Genomic DNA, 21,914 nt, shown 5'->3' on the forward strand with positions numbered 1-21,914 from the left:
GCTGTGGTCAATGTGGGAAGAGTTTTACTCAGTCAGTTGGCCAGATTAAACATCAGAAAATACATGGAGTTATTTCATGATATCAATGAATTAATGTCACAATGTAGAATGTTTTAACATTGTAGAAGGAGTATTTTAATGATGTCACAATGTAGAATGTTTTAACATTGTAGAAGGAGTATTTTAGTGATGTCACAATGTAGAATGTTTAACATTGTAGAAGGAGTATTTTAATGATGTCACAATGTAGAACCCTAAACGTTTGTCCCCTGTTCTATTGATTTCAACATGATATGGATATTAACCTCAGGGGGAAAATCCAGGCTCTGTAATGGAAGAGTTACTATTTATGAGATTTAACAAAAAGTACTAACAAAAAAAGAGTTGTGTTACACTTACCACGTTGGTGACCCACTGGAATCAAAATGCAACACTTCAAAATGTAGCGAGCTGTTTTCTACAAATTGTCCTCTAACCAGGGATGTACACATTATTCTCAGATTCCATGTGGTTTTTCAGCTGTTAGTTTAACAGGATGTGCAACCTCATCTCCCTCCTCTCACCCAAATGATTTCAACATGATATCGATGAGTTATGACAAATAAGTGTTGTGTTCCTTTGTTTAGTGACCCCTACATTTAAATGCATCACTCCCAAATGTAGCTGACTGTCTTCTGCAGGTTGTCCTCTAATCAGTGAGGTAGAATATATCTCCATTTCTATGTGTTTTGTTTAGTTGTGTTAGTTTCAACAGCACGTACAACCTGATTTCCCCCCTAATCGATATCAGTGATTTATTGCTACTTGTCAAAACAACAGCGTTTCTGGTGCTTGTGCAGTTTATAAGGTGTTTGTTTAAACAAATACAAGTAATATGATTATTGTGGCAGATGTTTGTGTGTAAATACCACATGTTATGTTTAGGTTTTCAATTTATCCCAAACTGTTTCTGCATATTAGTTATTGATTTGGACACGTTAAAACTGTGACATTGGGGATATCCCACCTAGCACAATGTCATTGAAAAGCTGTTGTACTAGAGCATGACATTGGGGACTGGGCCCCGATCCAATATAGGAGATGAGTTTTGTTTGGGCTCCTTCCAAGGGGACGAGAGTTCTAGAAGCTAGTGAGTTTTCCCCCCAAAATGTATTATTTAGAGATGTTTTTTCTTGTTTATAATTGTTGACAGCCAGTAGACACCATGTTTATATTGGTGAAGGTGAAGCATTGTAGTTGATTATAATGTGAAATGGAAGTTGTTTTCTGTTGGTGGTGAGCAAACTTGTCCAACAAAAATATAGGATATATTTGTTGTCTTAAGGGGGAAGGTGTTACAGGCTTTGGTTTTTCCATTTATGTTTTGAGGTTGGACTTTAGCACGTCTAGCTCGTTAGCACGTCTAGCTCGTTAGCACGTATAGCTCGTTAGCACGTAGGACGCACTGATTGGTGTCACCTCGTTAGTCAGTATGTGTTACACCTGTGCTGGCTTGTCCATCTTGTTAGTGGGAAGGTGTTTCACCTGAGCTGGTCCAGGTTCTATTTAAGAGTGTCTGGCCCAGTGCTCCAGTTGTCTTGATACATGTGGAGAGTCAACACCTTTAGTTGCTCCACCTTTTTGGTTTACTTCCTGTCTTTAAGTTTGGTGTGGGTTTTTCTTTTGTTTTCCTCTTCTTGGGCAGATTTAGTGGGTCTCATGGTGGGTGTCTTTTAGGTCCCAGTTGTTGTTACTAGTCAACTTCCAGTGGACACCCCCATAGTGTCTTTCAGAGCCCCTCCTAAAAAACAAGTTATATTGTGGGTTGGATATAGCATCATATTGTTGATATTTTAATCAATGGCATTTCCTTACAATGCTCATTAGTCTTTCAGTTGTTATTGTTTTTTATCCTCATATTTGTGTACTAAATATTTCTGATTATTTTCATAGTTTTTTCCTGTGAAGCCATTGTGTTGCATCCATGTCTGACATGTGCTGTATAAATAAAGCTTGATTTGATTTGAACACATTGTAAAACAAATTAACCCAATGACTGACCAATCAACAGACTCTTGGTCCACCTTAGTATGAAAAACTGTATCAATCCCACTTTTCCAGCCTGCTGAAGGCGTGGTGGAGCGGTAAACACCACCCCCGGCTCTACCAGGGGCTTGAGGTGGTCTCCCACAGCTCTGCTTATGTCATGTTCTGTGGCCTTGCTGTTCCATTTATTGACTGTCCCTGCAACACAGAAACACATTTAGTCATATTATATAAAACACTCAATGTAATGGATATGGAGCATCTATGGCCTCAGTTACACCTGGCACCTAAATGTGACTTCTGTCATCTGATCACTCCAAGCTGCATTAGGTTCAGATCTACCAGGATGGGCCTTTGACAAAGTCTGGACATAGTCAGGCCACTGAATATGCATAAGCAATGTAAAAAGATGGGGTGAATGAGGGGAAAAGTATATTTGACACAAATGACCTTCATAATAACAAAGAACAAATGTGTGTCTGAGGGGAAATTAACTTTCATACAGCCAAAAGGGGTGAGAAATTACACCAATATCAGTGGACAATTTGCACTAATGTTAATAAACATAGATGATGGAACATATTCCCTTTTGCTGACGTGATGAACCGCTAAGGGGACATAAATATTTACCATCTAAACCATGTGTGACCTCTCACCTCTCTGGCTGTAGAAGTGGTCTTCCTAACCAGTTCCTCAACAGCTCTCTGACTGAGCTCCACCCTCACTGGGTCTTCAGAGGAGAGGAAGGCTGAGGAGGGATGGAAGGATGAATGGATCAGTCAGTCAATAAAGTTTAGAGCTGCTGTCTATGCTGTCTGACAAAATCACTATTTTAGTAGTTTATTAAAGTAAATAAGGCTTTATGACTGCTGAATACCAACTATCAATCACTTAGATCATGTATTTTCAGGTAGAGATACATCCTTGGGACGTCCCTAGCCCATTGAAGTTGACATTTAAAATGGTTAAGGTAGGGGTTAAGGTTAGGGTTTAGGGTAGGGATGTCCCAAGGATCCCAGATAGCATTGACCATTGTGCATTCTTCTCTCTTTTACATAGCAGGTGATGGGTTCTGAACTTGAAAATATGAAATATCCTTATTCATGTCAATGTTTGAGGGGAATGTAGAACGTTTACATTCTGTCAGAATGTGTTATTGTTAGACGTCAGGGATCCTATGGAAGAAGAAGGGCCACAGTCTGGAACAAGTCAACAGGACAGCCGTGAGGTGGGGAGGAGAAGGACCACAGTCTGGAACAAGTCAACAGGACAGCCGTGAGGTGGGGAGGAGAAGGGCCACAGTCTGGAACAAGTCAACAGGACAGCTGTGAGGTGGGGAGGAGAAGGGCCACAGTCTGGAACAAGTCAACAGGACAGCCGTGAGGTGGGGAGGAGAAGGACCACAGTCTGGAACAAGTCAACAGGACAGCTGTGAGGTGGGGAGGAGAAGGGCCACAGTCTGGAACAAGTCATCAGGACAGCCGTGAGGTGGGGAGGAGAAGGGCCACAGTCTGGTACAAGTCAACAGGACAGCTGTGAGGTGGGGAGGAGAAGGACCACAGTCTGGAACAAGTCAACAGGACAGCCGTGAGGTGGGGAGGAGAAGGACCACAGTCTGGAACAAGTCAACAGGACAGCCGTGAGGTGGGGAGGAGAAGGGCCACAGTCTGGAACAAGTCATCAGGACAGCTGTGAGGTGGGGAGGAGAAGGGCCACAGTCTGGAACAAGTCATCAGGACAGCCGTGAGGTGGGGAGGAGAAGGACCACAGTCTGGAACAAGTCAACAGGACAGCCGTGAGGTGGGGAGGAGAAGGGCCACAGTCTGGAACAAGTCAACAGGACAGCCGTGAGGTGGGGAGGAGAAGGGCCACAGTCTGGAACAAGTCAACAGGACAGCCGTGAGGTGGGGAGGAGTGAGGAATTTAGGCTGAGGTCAGGTCAGGTCAAGTGAGGAAGAACTCATGTGACTAAAGTTCTGCCTAGCAACAGAGGTGTAATTCAACATCAGTTCACCGTCTCAACTCATACTGTATTGGAGCTGCAGCAGCTTCTACTAACGTTAGCTTCGTTAACTAACTAACTAAGGACGGTGACCTGTCCAGACCAGATGTTACAACGAACTGAATCGTCAATAGAGGTCTTCCTCTTTATATAGCCTGCTACAGCATGCAATACTATTAACTCACAAGGGGGCAGAACGTTACATGTACAATACTATCCCATTTTGGACACGTTACATGGACAATAGTATCCCATTTTGGAAACGTTACATGTACAATACTATCTCATTTTGGAAACGTTACATGGATAATACTATCCCATTTTGGAAACGTTACATGTACAATACTATCCCATTTTGGAAACGTTACATGTACAATACTATCCCATTTAGGAAACGTTACATGTACAATACTATCCCATTTTGGAAACGTTACATGTACAATACTATCCCATTTTGGAAACGTTACATAGACAATACTATCCCATTTTGGAAACGTTACATGTACAATACTATCCCATTTTGGAAACGTTACATGTCCGCCCCCTTGTGGAGGGAAATTAATATCTTAGATGGTAGCTCTAGATGGGATTCAAATGCATAATGGTATTAATACAGTGTCTAGACTACCTCTTTTGTATAAATGCCCTTCAGAATCCCAACACAGTATTGCCACGCAGCAAAATGTTGCATATAATATATAACACTTACTCTTGAGTTGCTGACTTGTTGCACCCTTGACAACTACTATGATTATTATTATTTGACCATGCTGGTCATTTATGAACATTTGAACATCTTGGCCATGTTCTGTTATAATCTCCACCCCGGCACAGCCAGAAGAGGACTGGCCACCCCTCATAGCCTGGTTCCTCTCTAGGTTTCTTTCTGGGTTTTGGCCTTTCTAGGGAGTTTTTCCTAGCCACCGTGCTTCTACACCTGCATTGCTTGCTGTTTGGGGTTTTAGGCTGGGTTTCTGTACAGCACTTTGAGATATCAGCTGATGTAAGAAGGGCTATATAAATAAATTGTATTTGATACAGATCTCTGTGAGGAACTATAGATCTCTGAGAGGAACTATACATTTACATTTAAGTCATTTAGCAGATGCTCTTATCCAGAGCGACTTACAAATTGGTGCATTCACCTTATGATATCCAGTGGAACAACCACTTTACAATAGTGCATCTAAATCTTTTAAGGGGGGGGGGGGGGTTAGAAGGATTACTTTATCCTATCCTAGGTATTCCTTAAAGAGGTGGGGTTTCAGGTGTCTCCGGAAGGTGGTGATTGACTCCGCTGTCCTGGCGTCGTGAGGGAGCTTGTTCCACCATTGGGGTGCCAGAGCAGCGAACAGTTTTGACTGGGCTGAGCGGGAACTGTGCTTCCGCAGAGGTAGGGGGCCAGCAGGCCAGAGGTGGATGAACGCAGTGCCCTCGTTAGGGTGTAGGGACTGATCAGAGCCTTAAGGTACGGAGGTGCCGTTCCCCTCACAGCTCCGTAGGCAAGCACCATGGTCTTGTAGTGGATGCGAGCTTCAACTGGAAGCCAGTGGAGTGAGCGGAGGAGCGGGGTGACGTGAGAGAACTTGGGGAGGTTGAACACCAGACGGGATGCGGAGTTCTGGATGAGTTGTAGGGGTTTAATGGCACAGGCAGGGAGCCCAGCCAACAGGGAGTTGCAGTAATCCAGACGGGAGATGACAAGTGCCTGGATTAGGACCTGCGCCGCTTCCTGTGTGAGGCAGGGTCGTACTCTGCGAATGTTGTAGAGCATGAACCTACAGGATCGGGTCACCGCCTTGATGTTAGCGAAGAACGACAGGGTGTTGTCCAGGGTCACGCCAAGGTTCTTAGCACTCTGGGAGGAGGACACAATGGAGGTGTCAACCGTGATGGCGAGATCATGGAACGGGCAGTCCTTCCCCGGGAGGAAAAGCAGCTCCGTCTTGCCGAGGTTCAGCTTGAGGTGGTGATCCGTCATCCACACTGATTTGTCTGCCAGACATGCAGAGATGCGATTCGCCACCTGGTTATCAGAAGGGGGAAAGGAGAAGATTAATTGTGTGTTGTCTGCATAGCAATGATAGGAGAGACTATGTGAGGATATGACAGAGCCAAGTGACTTGGTGTATAGCGAGAATAGGAGAGGGCCGAGAACTGAGCCCTGGGGGACACCAGTGGTGAGAGCACGTGGTGCGGAGACAGATTCTCGCCACGCCACCTGGTAGGAGCGACCTGTCAGGTAGGACGCAATCCAAGAGTGGTCCGCGCCGGAGATGCCCAACTCGGAGAGGGTGGAGAGGAGGATCTGGTGGTTCACAGTATCAAAGGCAGCAGATAGGTCTAAAAGGATGAGAGCAGAGGAGAGAGAGTTAGCTTTAGCAGTGCGGAGAGCCTCCGTGACACAGAGAAGAGCAGTCTCAGTTGAATGACCAGACTTGAAACCTGACTGATTTGGATCAAGAAGGTCATTCTGAAAGAGATAGCAAGAGAGCTGGCCAAGGACGGCACGCTCAAGAGTTTTGGAGAGGAAAGAAAGAAAGAAGGGATACTGGTCTGTAGTTGTTGACATCGGAGGGATCGAGTGTAGGTTTTTTGAGAAGGGGTGCAACTCTCGCTCTCTTGAGGATGGAAGGGACATATCCAGTGGTCAAGGATGAGTTGATGAACGAGGTGAGGTAAGGGAGAAGGTCTCCGGAAATGGTCTGGAGGAGAGTGGGGGGATAGGGTCAAGCGGGCAGGTTGTTGGGCGGCCGGCCGTCACAAGTCGCAAGATTTCATCTGGAGAGAGAGGGGAGAAAGAGGTCAAAGCATAGGGTAGGGCAATGTGAGCAGGACCAGCGGTGTCGTTTGACTTAACAAACGAGGAGCGGATGTCGTCAACCTTCTTTTCAAAATGGTTGACGAAGTCATCCGCAGAGAAGGAGGAGGGGGGAGGGGGGAGGAGGATTCAGGAGGGAGGAGAAGGTAGCAAAGAGCTTCCTCGGGTTAGAGGCAGATGCTTGGAATTTAGAGTGGTAGAAATTGGCTTTAGCAGCAGAAACAGAGGAAGAAAATGTAGAGAGGAGGGAGTGAAAGGATGCCAGGTCCGCAGGGAGGCTAGTTTTCCTCCATTTCCGCTCGGCTGCCCGGAGCCCTGTTCTGTGAGCTCGCACTGAGTCGTCGAGCCACGGAGCAGGAGGGGAGGACCGAGCCGGCCGGGAGGATAGGGGACATAGAGAGTCAAAGGATGCAGAAAGGGAGGAGAGGAGGGTTGAGTAGGCAGAATCAGGAGATAGGTTGGAGAAGGATTGAGCAGAGGGAAGAGATGATAGGATGGAAGAGGAGAGAGTAGCGGGAGAGAGAGAGCGAAGGTTGCGACGGCGCAATACCACCCGAGTAGGGGCAGAGTGAGAAGTGTTGGAGGAGAGCGAGAGGGAAAAGGATACAAGGTAGTGGTCGGAGACTTGGAGGGGAGTTGCAATGAGATTAGTGGAAGAACAGCATCTAGTAAAGATGAGGTCAAGCGTATTGCCTGCCTTGTGAGTAGGGGGGAGGGTGAGAGGGTGAGAGGGTGAGGTCAAAAGAGGAGAGGAGTGGAAAGAAGGAGGCAGAGAGGAATGAGTCAAAGGTTGACATGGGGAGGTTAAAGTCACCCATAACTGTGAGGGGTGAGCCATCCTCAGGAAAGGAACTTATCAAGGCGTCAAGCTCATTGATGAACTCTCCAAGGGAACCTGGAGGGCAATAAATGATAAGGATGTTAAGCTTGAATGGGCTAGTGACTGTGACAGCATGGAATTCAAAGGAGGAGATAGACAGATGGGTCAGGGGAGAAAGAGAGAATGTCCACTTGGGAGAGATGAGGATTCCAGTGCCACCCCCCGCTGGCCAGATGCTCTCGGGGTATGCGAGAACACGTGGTCAGACGAGGAGAGAGCAGTAGGAGTAGCAGTGTTTTCTGTGGTAATCCATGTTTCCGTCAGCGCCAAGAAGTCGAGGGACTGGAGCGTAGCATAGGCTGAGATGAACTCTGCCTTGTTGGCCACAGACCGGCAGTTCCAGAGGCTGCCGGAGACCTGGAACTCCATGTGGGTTGTGCGCACAGGGACTAGGTAACCTCGATAGTTTATCTGTACTACACCTTTATCATGATACAAAGGCAACTATGTAGCTAGCTAATGTAACACTAATCAAGACGTTCCTTTGTAATGTATTGAGTTTCTACAGTGCTGCTAGTCGGTAAAGTTGGCTAGCTAGCAGTGGTGTTGACTAAGTTTGACTAGGTTTAGAAAACAGCGTCGCGGCGGACGAAAATAGCTGGCTAGCTAACCTCGAAAATTACTCTAAACTACACAAAGACAGCAAAGACAGCTATGTAGCTAGCTAACACTACACTAATCAAATCGTTCCGTTGTAATGTATTACTTTCTGCAGTGCTACAGTGCTGCTATTGGTAAAGTTGGCTAACTAGCGGTGGCTGTGGAGTTGACTGTTAGGAAAACGGCGCCGCTGCGAGCTGGCTAGCTAACCTCGATAATTTCTCTAAAGTTGGCGGTAAACTACACAATTATCTTTGATACAAAGACAGCAAAGACAACTATGTAGCTAGCTAACACTACACTAATCAAATCGTTCCGTTGTAATGTATTTAGTTTCTACAGTGCTACAGTGCTGCTGTTGGTAATGTAGGCTAGCTAGCAGTGGCTGTGGTGATGACTAGGTTTGGAAAACGGTGTCGCGGCGGACGAAAATAGCTGGCTAGCTAACCTCGATAATTTCTCTAAACTACACCACTATCTTTGATACAACGACAGCAAAGACAGCTATGTAGCTAGCTAAAATTGCTCAGATCAAACAAATCAAACCGTTGTAATGTAGTGAAATGTAATATTACCTGCGGAGCGAAGTGCAGCACGACTACTCGCTCCAAACCCGGAAGTTTCTATAGATCTCTGAGAGGAACTATAGATCTCTGTGAGGAACTATAGACCTCTAGGAGGAACTATAGACCTCTAGGAGGAACTATAGATCTCTAGGAGGAACTATAGATCTCTGTGAGGAACTATAGATCTCTAGGAGGAACTATAGACCTCTAGGAGGAACTATAGACCTCTAGGAGGAACTATAGATCTCTAGGAGGAACTATAGATCTCTGTGAGGAACTACAGACCTCTGTGAGGAACTATAGACCTCTAGGAGGAACTACAGATCTCTGTGAGGAACTACAGACCTCTGTGAGGAACTATAGATCTCTGTGAGGAACTATAGATCTCTGAGAGGAACTATAGATCTCTGAGAGGAACTATAGATCTCTAGGAGGAACTATAGATCTCTGTGAGGAACTATAGATCTCTAGGAGGAACTATAGACCTCTAGGAGGAACTATAGACCTCTAGGAGGAACTATAGATCTCTGTGAGGAACTACAGACATCTAGGATGAACAACAGATCTCTGTGAGGAACTACAGACCTCTGTGAGGAACTATAGATCTCTGTGAGGAACTATAGATCTCTGTGAGGAACTATAGATCTCTAGGAGGAACTATAGATCTCTAGGAGGAACTATAGATCTCTAGGAGGAACTATAGATCTCTAGGAGGAACTATAGATCTCTAGGAGGAACTATAGATCTCTGTGAGGAACTATAGATCTCTGTGAGGAACTACAGACCTCTAGGAGGAACTACAGATCTCTGTGAGGAACTACAGACCTCTAGGAGGAACTACAGATCTCTGTGAGGAACTATAGATCTCTGTGAGGAACTATAGATCTCTAGGAGGAACTATAGATCTCTAGGAGGAACTATAGATCTCTAGGAGGAACTATAGATATCTGTGAGGAACTATAGATCTCTGTGAGGAACTATAGATCTCTAGGAGGAACTATAGATCTCTGTGAGGAACTATAGATCTCTGTGAGGAACTATAGATCTCTAGGAGGAACTATAAATCTCTGTGAGGAACTATAGATCTCTATGTTACTATCCAAACATCAGATTAAGACTCAGTCACACAACTCTCATATCCACAGTCACACAACTCTCATATCACAGTCACACAATGCTATTCCCAAACATACCTAATCAATTAGTTGTTTTTCAACAATATTTTAACCTGCAGGAATATCTTCACATTTCTATCTCATGGTTAGTTGCTAGGATAATGTAACTCATACATGTACATATTTCAATACTTCTAAAATGGGGTCCAGGTTTAAAACAATTACAGGTTTAAAACAATTACAGGTGCACCGTACTATCATAAATGGTCTGTGTGGTTTCCCTGAGATCCCAAGTTTGAGGGATCCCTCATGCACCCTTTACCCAGGTCGTCAGGAGCGGTCACCAAGTCAAGATTCACATTCCCATCGCCAAATGTGGTGGTTAATTTCTTTAATATCAAATGAGGAGACAAACTTATGACACAAGTCAGAGTTATTCTTAAAATCAATCTTTATTCACTTATAAAGGAGCAGGTCAATACAACGTACACATATAAAGTGAATCAATTGAGTGCTCTACGATAAATGATGGCTGGTCGACGAATCACCCCCAGATGATTCGTTGAGAGCCACGATACAAAAGTACAAAGGTCTTTTACAGCCAAGACACACCCCTTTTAACCTACATGACCAACAACAGATGTATAGAACGGGTCACAAGGTTAAGACTTGTATGAAAGATACTTATAAATTCTCAGCAGAGACTATCTGCTGTAAAAACAGTACTCTTTGTGTAGAGACCAGGGTCTGGCCCTGGGGTCATCTCTCCCTGGTACCATATAGAACAGAAACATTAACTCATGCTCTGGAATGCAGTCTCTTTAGGTTTTATCACCCAAAAGACATTGTAAATCTCCTGTCAGTGTTTTCTCCCAGAGGCCCATCCTCAGTAAAACACACAGACACAATAGTTCCAAGAACCCTCTATTCTGTTGCATAAAACAACCATTTGATGCAATAAAAGTATTATAACATAATGTTGCAATTTTGCTCTCAGTGTCCACTGAAAGTTGACTAGTAACAACAACTGGGACATAAAAGACACCCACCATGAGACCCACTAAATCTGCCCAAGAAGAGGCAAACAGAAGAAAAACCCACACCAAACTTAAAGACAGGAAGCAAACCAAAAAGGTGGAGCAACTAAAGGTGTTGACTCTCCACATGTATCAAGACAACTGGAGCACTGGGCCAGACACTCTTAAATAGAACCTGGACCAGCTCAGGTGAAACACCTTCCCACTAACGAGATGGACAAGCCAGCACAGGTGTAACACATACTGACTAACGAGGTGACACCAATCAGTGCGTCCTACGTGCTAACGAGCTAGACGGGCTAACGAGCTAGACGTGCTAACGAGCTAGACGTGCTAAAGTCCAACCTCAAAACATAAATGGAAAAACCAAAGACTGTAACACCTTACGAGAATGCTCACCACCAACAGAAAACAACTTTTATTTCACATTATAATCAACTACAATGCTTCACCTTCACCAATATAAACATGGTGTCTACTGGCTGTCAACAATTAAAAACAAGAAAAAAAAATTTTTTTCCCCCCACTAGAACTCTCGAACGAGCCCAAACAACACATATCCAAAACGGAAAAACGTGCAGTCAAGATAAGATCCATGACAACTCACAGGCTAAACGCAAAACACAAAACAGCCCACCTTGAGAAAATCAGAAACCAAGATGTCCTCACCATGGACACTCACCATGGACTGCAATATCCATAGTAACTTTCCACACCTCACTGCAGAGCTTCTCTCTCTTTTCAGGGTTCACTAGATAGGCATGTTGTTGGATCAGGCCCAGTCCAAAATGTCATGCTCTAGTACATTTGGTTTGGCACATCTGAGAATGAACCCTGATATTCTAAAAGCAGGGCAACAATGTCAATATAATTGTACCAAAAATGTCAGTTGGTTGCATTAAAAATAATCATTACTAAATGTTACATGAAATGTAAATATGAAATATTTGGTTGCATAGTCTACTTTCAACAGCTTTTCAATGACATGTTGCTAGGTGGGATATCCCCAATGTCAAAACACAGTTTTAACGTGTCCAAATCAATAACCAATATGCAGAAACAGTTTGTGATATTGAAAACCTAAACATAAAATGTGCTATATACACAAACATCTGCCACAATAATCATATTACTTGGATTTTTTTTAAACAAGCACCTTTATAAAACTGCACAAGTAGCAATAAATCACTGATATCGATTAGGGGGGAAATCAGGTTGTACGTGCTGTTGAAACTAACACAACTAAAAAAACACATGGAAATGGAGATATATTTTACCTCACTGGTTAGAGGACAACATGCAGAAGACAGTCAGCTACATTTTGGAGTGATGCATTTAAATGTAGGGGTCGCTAAACAAAGGAACACAACACTTATTTGTCATAACTCATAGATATCATGTTGAAATCATTTGTGCGAGAGGAGGGAGATGAGGTTGCACCTCCTGTTAAAACTAACAGCTCAAAAACCACACAGAATCTGGGAATAATGTGTACATCACTGGTTAGAGGACAACTTGTAGAAAACAGCTAGCTACATTTTGAAGTGGTGCATTTTGATTCCAGTGGGTCACCAACATGGTAAATGTAACACAGCTCTTTTTGTGTTAGTCACTTTTAGTTAAATCACATAAATAGTAACTCTTCCATTTCAGAGCCTGGATTTTCCCCCTGAGGCTAATATCCATATCATGTTGAAATCAATAGAACAGGGGACAAACGTTTAGGGTTCTACATTGTGACATCATTAAAATACTCCTACTACAATGTTAAAACATTCCACATTGTGACATTAATTCATTGATATCATGAAACAACTCCTTCATGTATTTTCTGATGTTTGATCAGATGTCTTTTATCGGAGTATCTCTTGTTACATTGATCACAGCTACAAGGTTTCTCTCCTGTGTGTGTTCTCTGGTGTAGAGTCAGAGTGCTAGATGTAGTAAAACTCTTCCCACATTGATCACAGCTATAAGGTTTCTCTCCTGTGTGTGTTCTCTGGTGTTGAGTCAGAGTGCTAGATGCAGCAAACCTCTTCCCACATTGACCACAGCTATAAGGTTTTTCTCCCGTGTGTGTTCTTTGGTGTATCTTCAGTTTGCCAGATTGAACAAAACTCTTGCCACATCGAGTACAGCTATAGGGTTTCTCTCCTGTGTGTCTTCTCTGGTGCATCTTCAGTTCTCCAGATTGAACAAAACTCTTCCCACATTGAGTACAGCTATAGGGTTTCTCTCCTGTGTGTCTTCTTTGGTGTATCGTCAGATGGTTAGATTTTAAAAAAAACTTCCCACATCGAGTACAGCTATAGGGTTTCTCTCCTGTGTGTGTTCTCTGGTGAAGAGTCAGATTGCGCAAGCAAGTAAAACTCTTCCCACACTCATCACAGATATACGGTTTCTCTCCTGTGTGTATTCTCTGGTGTGATATCAGGCTGCTTCGATGAGTAAAACTCTTCCCACATTGATCACAGCTAAAAGGTTTCTCTCCTGTGTGTTTTCTCTGGTGGAATTTCAGGCTGGTTGATTGAGTAAAACTCTTCCCACATTCATCACAGCTATATGGTTTCTCTCCTGTGTGTGTTCTCTGGTGTGTTATCAGGTTGCCTAGTTGAGTAAAACTCTTCCCACATTGATCACAGCTAAAAGGTTTCTCTCCTGTGTGTGTTCTCTGGTGTAATTTCAGGCTGGTTGAACGAGTAAAACTCTTCCCACATTCATCACAGCTAGAAAGTTTCTCTCCTGTGTGTATTCTCTGGTGTGATATCAGGCTGCTTCGATGAGTAAAACTCTTCCCACATTCATCACAGCTATAAGATTTCTCTCCTGTGCGTGTTCTTTGGTGTACAATAAGATGGCTAGATGTATCAAAACTCTTCCCACATTGAGTACAGCAATAAGCTTTCTCTACTGTGTGGCTTCTCCGATGAATTTTAATGCCTGATGAGGTGAATCTCTTCCCACAGTCAGAGAGGTTAATTATCTTCCCTGTGGGTCTCTGCTGGTGTTTCTTGAGGAGTTCTGATCTGGAGAGACTCTTCTCTGCCTCATCAGCATCATGAGGTTGTTGAGGCTCCCCAGAGGATCCACGATAGTCCCGTCTCTCTCCTGTGTGAATGACAAAGTCATACAGATGGTTAAAGGCCCACAACAGCAGAAATCCACTGTAAAAGGTCATGCCAACAGCGTAGCCATGATGTTGTACAACAATTGACATCTGTAATGAATGTAATGATTACTTGACATTTGTCTTAAAATGAGCAACAATAGTCATATTTTGTCTTGTTTTCACATTAGTAGTAACATCTAAGATTGGAGGCCCTTTTCTATGTTTGCTGGTGAGAAAAGATTTTTGCTCAGGGGAGTAACCTCCATTACCAGGTTGCTTATGAGTTCATTTCACACTACTTTGGATTATAATTGTCAGGCTCGCTTGAATCTCCTGCTTAATATGTTTGTGTCGTCATCGCAAATCAACCGCTTTGTACTTAAAAAACACTTCAACCAGTAAAATGCTCTTTGGCTTTTCCATCAGCCTGACAATGAGGGTTTGTACACTGTTTGCCAAATTGGCCCATAACTTCACCTAACAACAAATATAGACCTACTGTTGGACCCATAACTTCACCTAACAATAACATAGACCTACTGTAGGACCCATAACTTCACCTAACAATAACATAGACCTACTGTAGGACCCATAACTTCACCTAACAACAACAACATAGACCTACTGTAGGACCCATAACTTCACCTAACAACAAATATAGGAAAATAGCTCTGTGTGTTGAACAATAGCCTATCCATCAAGGAACAGTTCTCTACACATTATGAGCTAAGTATCTCAGTTTCCAAACGGACTAACGAGACCCTACAGTAAATCAAGCAGACAATAACACATTATAAACATCAATTTGTTAGGGATGTTGGATCCAACGTGGAGCACGGCATAACTGTCTTTACCAGAGTAATGAATGAAGAAGCACTTTGGTTGTTGTTGCATGTCGTGATGTTTGTAATTTGACTGGCATTCAGAAAAGTATTTCCTGGATCTTCTGATAGTTGATCATGTGACTGTAACTAAACATCTACAGTATTAAGTATTATGTGTAATTATTGAAGAACTGCGTTAATGACAGTATCCATTTGAGTGTTGTCAATAAAGCTAAGATTAAAAAAAATAAAAAATGTATTTCACCTTTATTTAACCAGGTAGGCTAGTTGAGAACAAGTTCTCATTTACAACTGCAACCTGGCCAAGATAAAGCAAAGCAGTGCGACAAAAACAACAGAGTTACACGTTGGATAAACAAACGAACAGTCAATAACACAATAGAAAAATCTATATATAGTGTGTGCAAATGGAGTACGGAGGTAAGGCAATAAATAGGCCATAGTAGTGAAGTAATTACAATTTAACACTGGAGTGATAGATGTTCAAGTAGAAATACTGGTGTGCAAAAGAGCAAAAAAACGTAAATAAAAACATGGGGATGAGGTAGGCAGTTGGATGGGCTATTTATAGATGGGCTGTGTACAGCTGCAGCGATCGGTTAGCTGCTCAGATAGCTGATGCTTAAAGTTAGTGAGGGAGATATAAGTCTCCAACTTCAGCGATTTTTGCAATTCGTTCCAGTCATTGGCAGCAGAGAACTGGAAAGAAATGTGTCCAAAGTAGGTGTTGGCTTTGGTGATGACCAGTGAGATATACCTCCTGGAGCGCGTGCTATGGGTGGGTGTTGCTATGGTGACCAGTGAGCTGAGTGAAGTCGGCCTAGCAAAGACTTATAGATGACCTGGAGCCAGTGGGTTTGGCGACGAATATGTATACCAGGTCGATTAGAAAGGCCTGCTCGCAGAAGTGTTCTAGGGAGCATTTGACAGTGATGAGGGGTGGCCGTTTGACCGCAAACCCATAACGGATGCAAGCGATGAGGCAGTAATCTCTGAGATCCTGATTGAAAACAGCAGAGGTGTATTTGGAGGGCAAGTTGGTCAGGATAATATCTACGCGGGTACCCATGTTTACAGATTTAGGGGTTGTACCTGGTGGGTTCCTTGATAATTTGTGTGAGATTGAGGGCATCTAGCTTGAATTGTTAACCTCACTAGGGTAAACTTGGTAGATTTGGATAGAAAACACTCTAAAGTTTCCAAAACTGTTAAAATAATGTCTGTGAGTATAACAGAACTGATATGACAGGCGAAAACCTGAGAAGAATACATCCAGGAAGTGGGATTTCTTGTTGTTGTAGTTTTCCATTGACTGCCTATACAGATTCCATTGACTTAGGTCTCAAATTGCACTTCCTATGGCTTCCACTAGATGTCAACAGTCTTTAGAAATAGTTTCAGGCTTGCATCCTGAAAAATGAGAGTGTAAGACCACTCTGAATGAGTGGACCATTCAGTATCTCAGAGATTTTTCATGCGCGAGACCGAGAGCGCACCTTTCTTGTTTACCTTTTATATTGACGACGTTATTGTCCGGTTGAAATGTTATATATTATTTAGGCTAAAAACAACCTGAAGATTGATTATAAACATCGTTTGACATGTTTCTACGAACTTTACTGATACTTTTCGGATTTTTCGTCTGGCTGTTGTGATTGCCTTTGAGCCTGTGGATTACTGAACAAAACGCATGAACAAAACGGAGGTTTTTGGATAAAAAGAGAGACTTTATCGAACAAAACGAACATTTATTGAGTAAATGGGAGTCTTGTGAGTTGCAACGATATGAAGATCATCAAAAGTAAGTGATTCATTTTATCGCTATTTCTGACTTGTGTAACTCCTCTACTTGGCTGGTAACTGTTACTAATGATTTGTCTGCTGGGCGCTGTTCTCAGATAATCACATGGTATGCTTTCACGGTAAAGCCTTTTTGAAATCTGACACCGTGGTTTGATTAACAAGAAGTTAATCTTTAAACCGATGTATAACACTTGTATGTTTTATGAATTCTTATAGTGAGTATTTCTGTTTTTGAATTTGGTGCTCTGCAATTTCACTGGATGTTGGCCATGTGGGACGGTAGCGTCCCACACCCCCTAGAGAGGTTAAGCATATCCCAGTTTAGGTCACCTAACAGAACAAACTCTGAAGATAGATGGGGGCCAATCAATTCACATATGGTGTCCAGGGCAGCTGGGAGCTGAGGGGGGTCTGTAACAGGCGGCAACAGTGAGAGACTTATTTCTGGAGATTCATTTTTTTAATTAGAAGCTCGAACTGTTTGGGCTTAGACCTGGAATGTATGATAGAACATTGCAGGCCATCTCTGCAGTAGATTGCAACTCCTCTCATTTTGATGGAAAATGTTGTAGTTGGGGATGGAAATTTCAGAATTTTTGGTGACCTTCCAAAGCCAGGATTCAGACACGGCAAGGACATCAAGGTTGGCGGAGTGTGCTAAAGCAGTGAGTAAAACAAACTTAGGGAGGAGGCTTCTGATGTTAACATGCATGAAACCAAGGCTTTTACGGTTACAGAAGTCAACAAATGAGAGCGCCTGGGGACACACAGGGCCTGGGATAACCTCTACATCACCAGAGGAGTAGGGTGAGGGTACGGCAAAAGGCTTTCAGAACTGGTCGGCTCCCTCCAGTCAGGTTATAGTGATGACTGGCTCCCTCCCTCTAGTCAGGTTATAGTGATGACTGGCTCCCTCCCTCTAGTCAGGTTATAGTGATGACTGGCTCCCTCTAGTCAGGTTATAGTGATGACTGGCTCCCTCCCTCTAGTCAGGTTATAGTGATGACTGGCTCCCTCTAGTCAGGTTATAGTGATGACTGGCTCCCTCTAGTCAGGTTATAGTGATGACTGGCTCCCTCCCTCTAGTCAGGTTATAGTGATGACTGGCTCCCTCCCTCTAGTCAGGTTATAGTGATGACTGGCTCCCTCCCTCTAGTCAGGTTATAGTGATGACTGGCTCCCTCCCTCTAGTCAGGTTATAGTGATGACTGGCTCCCTCCCTCTAGTCAGGTTATAGTGATGACTGGCTCCCTCCCTCTAGTCAGGTTATAGTGATGACTGGCTCCCTCCCTCTAGTCAGGTTATAGTGATGACTGGCTCCCTCCCTCTAGTCAGGTTATAGTGATGACTGGCTCCCTCCCTCTAGTCAGGTTATAGTGATGACTGGCTCCCTCCCTCTAGTCAGGTTATAGTGATGACTGGCTCCCTCTAGTCAGGTTATAGTGATGACTGGCTCCCTCCCTCTAGTCAGGTTATAGTGATGACTGGCTCCCTCTAGTCAGGTTATAGTGATGACTGGCTCCCTCTAGTCAGGTTATAGTGATGACTGGCTCCCTCCCTCTAGTCAGGTTATAGTGATGACTGGCTCCCTCCCTCTAGTCAGGTTATAGTGATGACTGGCTCCCTCCCTCTAGTCAGGTTATAGTGATGACTGGCTCCCTCCCTCTAGTCAGGTTATAGTGATGACTGGCTCCCTCCCTCTAGTCAGGTTATAGTGATGACTGGCTCCCTCCCTCTAGTCAGGTTATAGTGATGACTGGCTCCCTCCCTCTAGTCAGGTTATAGTGATGACTGGCTCCCTCCCTCTAGTCAGGTTATAGTGATGACTGGCTCCCTCCCTCTAGTCAGGTTATAGTGATGACTGGCTCCCTCCCTCTAGTCAGGTTATAGTGATGACTGGCTCCCTCCCTCTAGTCAGGTTATAGTGATGACTGGCTCCCTCCCTCTAGTCAGGTTATAGTGATGACTGGCTCCCTCCCTCTAGTCAGGTTATAGTGATGACTGGCTCTCTCCCTCTAGTCAGGTTATAGTGATGACTGGCTCCCTCCCTCTAGTCAGGTTATAGTGATGACTGGCTCCCTCCCTCTAGTCAGGTTATAGTGATGACTGGCTCCCTCCCTCTAGTCAGGTTATAGTGATGACTGGCTCCCTCCCTCTAGTCAGGTTATAGTGATGACTGGCTCCCTCTAGTCAGGTTATAGTGATGACTGGCTCCCTCCCTCTAGTCAGGTTATAGTGATGACTGGCTCCCTCCCTCTAGTCAGGTTATAGTGATGACTGGCTCCCTCCCTCTAGTCAGGTTATAGTGATGACTGGCTCCCTCCCTCTAGTCAGGTTATAGTGATGACTGGCTCCCTCCCTCTAGTCAGGTTATAGTGATGACTGGCTCCCTCTAGTCAGGTTATAGTGATGACTGGCTCCCTCTAGTCAGGTTATAGTGATGACTGGCTCCCTCCCTCTAGTCAGGTTATAGTGATGACTGGCTCCCTCTAGTCAGGTTATAGTGATGACTGGCTCCCTCTAGTCAGGTTATAGTGATGACTGGCTCCCTCCCTCTAGTCAGGTTATATTGATGACTGGCTCCCTCTAGTCAGGTTATAGTGATGACTGGCTCCCTCTAGTCAGGTTATAGTGATGACTGGCTCCCTCCCTCTAGTCAGGTTATAGTGATGACTGGCTCCCTCCCTCTAGTCAGGTTATAGTGATGACTGGCTCCCTCTAGTCAGGTTATAGTGATGACTGGCTCCCTCCCTCTAGTCAGGTTATAGTGATGACTGGCTCCCTCTAGTCAGGTTATAGTGATGACTGGCTCCCTCTAGTCAGGTTATAGTGATGACTGGCTCCCTCCCTCTAGTCAGGTTATAGTGATGACTGGCTCCCTCTAGTCAGGTTATAGTGATGACTGGCTCCCTCTAGTCAGGTTATAGTGATGACTGGCTCCCTCCCTCTAGTCAGGTTATAGTGATGACTGGCTCCCTCTAGTCAGGTTATAGTGATGACTGGCTCCCTCCCTCTAGTCAGGTTATAGTGATGACTGGCTCCCTCTAGTCAGGTTATAGTGATGACTGGCTCCCTCTAGTCAGGTTATAGTGATGACTGGCTCCCTCCCTCTAGTCAGGTTATAGTGATGACTGGCTCCCTCCCTCTAGTCAGGTTATAGTGATGACTGGCTCCCTCTAGTCAGGTTATAGTGATGACTGGCTCCCTCTAGTCAGGTTATAGTGATGACTGGCTCCCTCCCTCTAGTCAGGTTATAGTGATGACTGGCTCCCTCCAGTCATTTGTGTGTTTTAATTATTTAATGAAATAGCATGCTTAAAGCATCAGACAAGTTCAGTACATATAGTTGATTTTATTAAAACACATGGGGTGATTGGTAGAAAGAACAGATGACTCTTGGTTGACCAAGATGTATTTTAGGTGAGGACAGCACTAGAACATGATGTTGGGGCTCCCGAGTGGCACAGCGGTCTAAGACACTGCATCTCAGTGCTAGAGGCGTCACTACAGACACCCTGGTTCGAGTCCAGGCTGTGTCACAACCGGCCGTGATTGGGAGTTACAGTGAGGGAAAAAAGTATTTGATCCCCTGCTGATTTTGTACGTTTACCAACTGACAAAGAAATGATCAGTCTATAATTTTAATGGTAGGTTTATATGAACAGTGAGAGACAGAATAACAACAAAACAAATCCAGAAAAACGCATGTCAAAAATGCAGCATCATGCTGTGGGGATGTTTTTTAGTGGCAGGGACTGGGAGACTAGTCAAGACCAAGGGAAAGATGAATGGAGCAAAGTACAAAGATGTTTCTACTGATGAAGCTCATATCACGCTGAAATCAATAGAACAGGGGACAAACGTTTAGGGGTTTACATTGTGACATCATTCAAATACTCCTTCTACAATGTTAAAACATTCTACATTGTGACATCATTAAAATACTCCTACTACAATGTTAAAACATTCTACATTGTGACATCATTAAAATACTCCTACTACAATGTTAAAACATTCTACATTGTGACATCATTAAAATACTCCTACTACAATGTTAAAACATTCTACATTGTGACATTAATTCATTGATATCATGAAACAACTCCTTCATGTATTTTCTGATGTTTGATCAGTGATCTATTATCAGAGTATCTCTTCCCACATTGATCACAGCTATAAGGTTTCTCTCCTGTGTGTTTTCTCTGGTGTGATACCAGGTTGCTTGACTGAGTAAAACTCTTCCCACATTGATCACAGCTATAAGATTTCTCTCCTGTGTGTTTTCTCTGGTGTGATAACAGGCTGCCTAAGTGAGTAAAACTCTTTCCACATTGAGTACAGCTAAGATATTTCTTTCCTTTATGTGTTCTCTGGTGTACAATCCATTTGCTAGATGTAGTGAAACTCTTCCCACATTGAGTACAGCTATATGGTTTATCTCCTGTATGTGTTCTCTGATGAATAGTCAGACAGCTAGAAAGAGTAAAACCCTTCCCACATTGATCACAGCTATAAGGTTTCTCTCCAGCGTGAATTCTCAGGTGTACTTTTAGTGAATTTGATCTTGAGAAACGTTTCCCGCAGTCAGAGCAGCAGTATTGTTTCTCTCCTGTGTGTACTCGCTGGTGTATTTTCAGTTCTGATGAAGATTTGCAACCTTTCCCACAATCAGAGCAGCAGTGAGGTTTCTTTCCTGTGGGTCTCTGCTGGTGTTTCTTGAGGTGTTCTGATGTGGAGAGACTCTGCTCTGCCTCGTCAGCATCATGAGGTTGTTGAGGCTCCCCAGAGGATCCACGATAGTCACATCTCTCTCCTGTGTGAACAACATGTCAGACAGATGGTTTAAGGCACACAACAGCAGAAATCCACTGTAAAAGGTGATGCCAACAATTGATGTCTGTAATGAATGTTAAAATGATTTGATAGTCAAGTCAGAAACTATAGTGATATTCTGTCTTGTTGTCACAGTAACATCGATGATCGTAGACTAGAAATAAGTTATTACAGTTGTTGAAATCCTAACCAGACGACATTTGGTCTCCAATGTAGGCCCCTTTCTGTGTTTGCTAAAATAGATGCACAATTTGGTTGCAGAAACTCCTCCATGCTAA

At 43.7% G+C, this 21,914-nt stretch overlaps 1 protein-coding gene across 1 annotated transcript; it reads right to left on the reverse strand.

Moving 5' to 3' along the window:
* Positions 1 to 12,850: 12,850 nt before the first annotated feature.
* Positions 12,851 to 14,224, reverse strand: LOC145876319 (uncharacterized). The gene has a single exon (XM_082972110.1). It carries the CDS (start codon positions 14,222 to 14,224, stop codon positions 12,851 to 12,853), a length of 1,374 nt encoding a protein of 457 aa, XP_082828236.1.
* Positions 14,225 to 21,914: the final 7,690 nt, after the last annotated feature.

This window comes from Salmo salar, unplaced genomic scaffold, assembly GCF_965601325.2.
Source record: "Salmo salar unplaced genomic scaffold, fSalSal1 ptg000578l, whole genome shotgun sequence".
Lineage (NCBI taxonomy): Eukaryota > Metazoa > Chordata > Actinopteri > Salmoniformes > Salmonidae > Salmo > Salmo salar.